At 31.6% G+C, this 7044-nt stretch overlaps 1 protein-coding gene across 1 annotated transcript; it reads left to right on the top strand.

Moving 5' to 3' along the window:
- Positions 1 to 270: 270 nt before the first annotated feature.
- Positions 271 to 4722, top strand: LOC123266242. Its single transcript, XM_044730368.1, has 5 exons — positions 271 to 953; positions 1256 to 1831; positions 1906 to 2033; positions 2127 to 2328; positions 2591 to 4722. The coding sequence occupies exons 1-5, from the start codon at positions 855 to 857 to the stop codon at positions 2642 to 2644; spliced, it is 1059 nt and encodes a 352-aa protein (XP_044586303.1). The 5' UTR covers positions 271 to 854; the 3' UTR covers positions 2645 to 4722.
- The last annotated feature ends 2322 nt before the right edge of the window (positions 4723 to 7044 follow it).

Raw genomic sequence — 7044 nt, 5'->3', positions numbered from 1 at the left:
CGTTGTGGGTAAATACTCTACATACATGGTTCGATAAAGTTGTTTTTTATTGCCAATTATAGAAATTATTTTGACAAATGTTTATTCCTGAATATTGTGTGTTCATCATGATAAAAATTTTAATTAATTAAACTTAAGAGAAATTTCAAATTCGTATTTTATTAATGTAGTGTCTTGAGCTTATAAGAATTTAGATTCAGAGCCCTCTATATTTAATTTTCATCGATAAGAAAAAAAAAACGTTTGCTAAAAATTTAATTCACACAGAGCTGTATTCATAGTTCGGGCTTAAGTGTAAGTGCACCTTAAGTATAAGCTTAAGGCTGCATTTAGATTCATATACGACTTTCTTAATATATACTTCAAATTGATCTTAGCTTAGACATGTGGCTGGGATAAATATTCATAATTTTAACTTGAGACAAGCTTGAGCATTAGATATTTCTGATGTATTCATATTCAATATGGAGGGTAGAGGTAAGGAGAGTCATCTCATAATGGGAGAAAAGTTCGAAAAGTTGAAAAAGTGTCCAGTTGTATGCGCTAAATAACAGTTCAAAAATCCTCCACAATCGCGCTGGTGGATGCACAGGGTATGGTATGAATGTAGCAATTGTAGATGAATTGAAGTATGCCGAGTTAAAAAATTTAATGTCATTATCGACTAAAGTAGTTAATTATTGAGAATTTCAACAACTTAAGTTGTACAAAATATTGTGGTAAATATAACCTTACAGAATTATTATAACCAAACGTGCGTTTAGAGTGATTTTATTTCGTAAACTGTAAATAGTACGGTTATTGATATATAAACATTTAATTTTATGAAAAAGTGAGTGAATAACAGAACAGTTATGGGTAAAATTTGTGTTGTGAAAAGTTGTCCAAGTGGACGTAAATCCCAAAACAAAAAAAATAGTTCACCTCAGCCTCTTTCGTATTTCCAACCAACAGTATGTAAATCAATTTTTTATAAAAAATGTATGAAAATTAAATTAGCCGACATTGGAAAATTTTTATAATTTTTTTTTTCGAAAAAAATGATTTCAAAATAATTGAAAAAAAAAAATTTAAGTGCAATTTTTTAAAAATAGTTTTTTTACTTATAATTGTTATTAATTCAAAATAATCAAAAATTTTCAAATGTCTGCTAATTTTAGTGTCGTGAAAAACTTACATTATAAACCTTTGCTCAATTCTATAATTTTTTTGGTAAACGAAAGCATATTCATTTTTTATTTATCTAATTTCGCAGACACCGGCAAGATTACAAAATTGGAAAATTTCGCTGGGTATTGAATTAAAAGCTACTGATTACATCTGTCATCTACATTTTAAAGAGGAACAAATAAAAATGTACGAGAAACTGTACATTAAAGGAGAGCTCATAATTATGCCTTTAGGAAAAAAAATACTGAAAGAAGAAGCTTTACCAACGATCCAGCATCAGTTTATTCCGGTATTTGAACATGAGTTTCTAACAAGTACTGTAGATGAACTCAAAATGCTAAGCTTACATTCGAATAACTATGAAGACGAAGAGCTATTTCTAGTGCAAGAAAATAACATCGAGCCCCAGACAATATTAGTAGATGATGTTCCTAATAATTTAATAGATGATGGTATTCAAACGGAGCAAGACTTGATAGAACCACCTTTCAGTCAACACGCCTGTAAGGATTCGAAGAATCTACAAGAAATCGAAGCTCCAAAATTGCCACCGTTTTGGTTGTATATACCCGAGCCCAATGGATTTGTATTTATGCGAATGGATCCAACAACTCAGCAGATCAAAATTCGGTTACGCTTAAACAAGGATACATCTATTACTGTATGTATTAATGAATGTCCGAGCAGATACATCTATTTTTTTTTAACAATCATTGATTATTATCTTTTTTTCAGGTTCTTTTTCCTAACAATGACGAACTGCCTCTAAACGAAAAAATTAATTCATTAAGTTGTATCTATGACTACTTGAAATCAGTGGAAAGATGGCCTTTATGTGTTGGTACTCAAATTGACAGTATAAAGTAAGGATTGCTTGTTTTTGCTTAAGTGAATGTATGAGCTACTGAGAAAAGGATTCATACAAATTGAATTAATATAATTACATTAATTTTCAGGTATTCAAAACTTTGTAAAAATGTGATTGTTGGTGATGACACTTATAAAAGGAACCAAGCTAATCCAAGATGTAAACCTTGTCGAATATTACGGAATCGATTGCAGAGTCGAAATTCGACTTCAATTAATTTGGAAACAACAATTGCTAAAAAAAGACGTGCTTCAAATCTAGTTAGACAATGCAAACGTTTAAAAAAAATGGTAAGTTTTATAAAATACAATTGTTTGTGGCTTGGAGCAGCATTTCATTCTAACAATTATTCAAGATTTATTAATTTAACTATTAGAATCGTTTTCGATTTTTTTTTTTTCATTTTCAAAAATATCAACATACAAATTCTCTATGACTATAAAATGGTATGAGGTCTAAAAATCACTAAATTTATATGACTTTCAATTCTACGGATGTTATTAAATTCCGAAAAAAATAATTAAAAAACTATTTTATCTATTTGTTTAACAGGCAAACCTCCCAATTTATACAATTTCAATGGCTACACAGTGCATCACAAATTGATTATCATTAGGAAATATTTTCTACTGGATAATATTAATATATGTATTTGCGAGAGTATGCAAATATAATATTACTTGATAATCTATCAAGAAGTTTCGTAATATGAACATAAGTCAAAAATATTGAGTAGTTATTGACAATATACTCATGTTTGTCGTAAAATATTATATTTTTCTACAGGATAGTACCAATACATAAAGCAGGAGATGAGGAGGAGGTGGGCAATTATAGAGGAATATCGCTGTTGGATATTGGGTACAAGATACTGACAGCAATGATGGCGGAGCGGATAATGAGTTGGGCGGACAAAGAGGAAAAAATAAAGGAAAGCCAAGCTGGATTCAGGAGGAAAAGAGGAGCAAGGGACCATATATTTGTGCTAAATGCCTTGATAAATAAGAAGATAAAAGAAAAGAAGAAATTATACGTATGCTTCATAGATCTAGAAAAGGCATTTGATACTGTGGATAGGGATATCCTACTGAGGAAATTATGGAAAATAGGGATAAGGGGGAGGATGTACAGAATGATAGAGGTAATATATGAAAACACGATAAACGAGGTACTGATAAACGGAGTAAAATCGAAAGGATTTGGAGCAGATTAAGGAGTGAGGCAAGGGTGCGCACTAAGTGCGGTACTTTTTAATATATTTATAGACGATATGGAGGATGAAATAGTAAAGAAAAAAATAGGAGGGACGGTAATCGGGAAAGAAAAAATATATATGGCAAAGTATGCAGACGATGGAGCAGCGGTATCGGATACACCGGAAGGATTAAGGGAAATGATAAAAGAGTTGGAAAAATATGCGGACAAAAATAAACTGAAAATAAATGCAAAGAAGACAAAGATAGTGATTTTCAAGAACGGAGGGAGGAATGAAAAAGAAAAATGGGAGTATAAAGGAGAAAAATTAGAAGTGGTAAAAAGCTTCAAGTATCTGGGGTATACATTCACAACCAGAAATAGCCAGGAAATGCATTTGAATAATATGAAGGATAAAGCGAATAGAATGGTGAATGCAACGTGGGGGCTAATAAGAAGAACGAAAAGAAACAATATAAAGGACAGGATGTATTTATACAACACGCTGGTGAGATCAGGGTGCATGTACGGAGTAGAGGTATGGGGAAGTGGAGAGGTAAAGAAGATAGAAGTGTTGCAAAATAAAATCAACAGAATGGCGCTAGGAGTGGCAAGGAACACACCAGGAGGCATATTGAGAAGAGAAGCAGGAAGTGAAGTGATAGAAGTAATAGCAAAGGAAAGGGTATGGAGATACATTATAGAAATAGCAGGAATGGAGGATACAAGGTGGCCAAAAATATGCCTAAGGGAAGAGATCAGAGGGATATTAAATGGGAACCCAACAAAATGGGGAAAAAAGATAGAAGAAAGTGCAAAGAAGATGAATTGTGAGAGTGTACTAGAAAAAATATACAAAGGAAAAAAAATAGAAGAAATAAGCGAAGAAATAAGAGCAGGAATAGAATGCTTAGCGAGAAAAATGTCAGACAAGGAAGAGGAAAGGATTAGAGCATCAAATTATAGCGAAATATACAAGAGAACGGTAGAAGAAAGAGCCGATGTAAAATACTGGGAAAATAAAAAAATAGGAAGAGAAAATAAGGAAATATGGGCAAGAGTAAGGTGTGGAAACCTGACTAAAGCTGGAAAGAAAGGGGAAAGAAATTGGATGTGTAGAAAATGCAAGGAAAAAGAAGAAACGCTAGTGCATGTACTAACATGTGCAAAAATAAGAGAAAAGATAAGTGAAGAATGTAAAGTGGAAATGGAGAGGTGGTGGGATGAAACTGAGAAGGAGGAACAGATATGGGAAAGAATTGTAGGGATATTCAAGGGAAAAATAGAGGCAAGGATATGTAAGGTAGTGAGGGAAATAGAAAATGTTTTAAAAGAAAGTGAAAGAGAGATGGGATAATGTAATAGAAAAAGGATAAGAAGGAGTGGAAAGAAATGAATGGAAATGAAAGAATGAGTGAGGAAGTATGGAAAGTATGAAATAAAGGAATGCACTGTACAATAAAGGTATCAGATAAAGGTATTTTATTATATTTATGTACTTATTTATTTTCTATAACATAGTTATTTCTTCTTATTAATATATTAATTTATTTTTTGATATTCACAAATAAGCGTTAAATCGTTAAATGATACGTAAAAAATAATCATATATTGTTTCCCACTTTATGCGGATTTTTAAAAGCGCGCCATAACTTAGCGGAAGTTTCTCTTTCCTTGTTTATTTTTCAAGCCTACTGTAACAATATTTGGCGCTCTTTTAAGAGTTACCTTGATGCAAATGTGGCGCCATCCTAATTTAATACATTTTGACGGACACTTTTTCATATACACAGATGATTCTCCTTACCTCTACCCTCCATAATATTCAAATAAGACGGTCTTATAAAATACTTTAACCGTACTTTTCATCCAAATAAGAGAGTTTTTTTCTAAGTCATCATTTCAGTTGACTTGAGATAATCTTAAATGTATTTACAGTGAAAAAAGTGGTTCAAATAATGAATTTTTTGGGGTTATATAATATTGATATCGACGATAATAATGATATCAATTTTGATTTGGACGACGATGATTTAATCATACTTATTCCAAAACGTTATATTCGAGATGTGCAAGATCCTTTTGATTTTTATTCAGACATCGAATTCAAGTAAAGATATAGATTTGACAAGGATAGTGTTAAATTTGGAATATTACCTCTTATAGAACAAAATTTAACTAAAGTCAATAAACGAGGATTACCAATCCCACCAATTTTTCAATTATTAATATGATTGCGATTTTATGCAACTGCAAGTTTTCAGGTAATTATAAATCAAGTTGAGAATATTTCTTATTTACAGTTATTTGCTAACTTAGGGAACGCTGAAAAGAGCGTTTTTATTTTTCAAACAAATATATATTTTGATAAAACTACCCGGGAAAAAATGATCAGATCTGATCAGATATGAACAGGCATGAGTGTTCAGGTCTGATCAGATATGAAAAATGACCGGGTCTGATCAGACCTGGCCAGGCATGTTCATGTCTGATCAGATCTGTTCATGCCTGACTCGATCAGGTCCATAAAAAAAAAAAAAAAAGACTCGCGCCGACGGGGATTCGAACCATGTACGTTGCGCTCTTCAGACTGATACTTTACCTATTGACCCAATGACTTATCTTAATTCTAGAGTACCTTTCAAACTACTTTAAGTAATTTAAATTTTATACATGACTTATCCTTATAGTTAACGGAGTTCTATACTTAATTTATTAATTATTAATAATTAATTATACACAGTAAAAAATTTCGCGTCATAGCATCAAAAAATTTTTTGTTAAAAATTTTTATGTTAAATATTTAACACTTTTTGTGTTGATTTAACAGAATAAATGTTAAATTACACATAAAAGTGTTAAATATTTAACACAAAAATTTTGACGCAATGATGCAAAATTTTTACTATGCATATTAGAGTGATTTATTTGGGACGGCTATGTATTTTTTCGCTCCATTAACATATGGTTCTATGTAAAGTAAATAAAAAATTTCCTCAAGGTTCATTCCGTAATTATAATTTTATTGTTTTCTTTTAAAATTGAAGTTTTTTTAAATTAAAACGTATAGGAAATGGAGAATTATTTGTGTGTTCTACAATTTAACAGCCTTTGACACTACTGCTATGGACCAAGGCGTAGCTTAAGATAATAACAGACACCTTGAAAGGACTTATCGATATCAACTGATATATTTTGATATTTTCACGCTATCAAACTCAAACTTTACTAAATAATCTCATTTTTCGCGTATTCAATGGAACACAGTAAAAAATTTTATGTCATTGCGTCAAAATTCATCGTTAAAAATCATCGTTTTGGCATGGAAAATTAAAAAGTTCATGCTTATATAAGCCGAAATTTTTGATGAAAGTCGTACATTTAAAATTTATAAGGGGATAGAAACTGATACGTCATACGGAACAAATTAATTTTAAAAATAGAACTGCAGTCTATAGTTCGATAAAATTTTTCTTCCAGACTTAAAATATCATTTAAGAGGGTAAATCATGCATGAACAGTTCTTGTCAGCTGATATATGGAGTTTTAATCCTTTTCTATTAGGCTAGAACAGACATGATCGGACATGGAAAGGTCTGAGCGTATTTAACGCTTCAGACATGAACAGGCATGGACAGGTCTGAGCATATTTAATGCTTCAGACATGAGCAGGCATGAACAGGCTTGATCAGATCTGATCAGGTCTGAGCGTATTTAATGCTTCAGACATGAAGACATGAGCAGGCATGAACAGGCTTGATCAGGTCTGAGCGTATTTAATGCTTCAGACATGAACAGACATGAGCAGGCAT

The sequence above is a fragment of the Cotesia glomerata genome, linkage group LG5, assembly GCF_020080835.1.
Source record: "Cotesia glomerata isolate CgM1 linkage group LG5, MPM_Cglom_v2.3, whole genome shotgun sequence".
In the NCBI taxonomy this organism is placed as follows: domain Eukaryota; kingdom Metazoa; phylum Arthropoda; class Insecta; order Hymenoptera; family Braconidae; genus Cotesia; species Cotesia glomerata.
The sequence above is the reverse complement of the archived record's forward strand: the minus strand, read 5'-3'. Positions and strand labels throughout refer to the sequence as shown.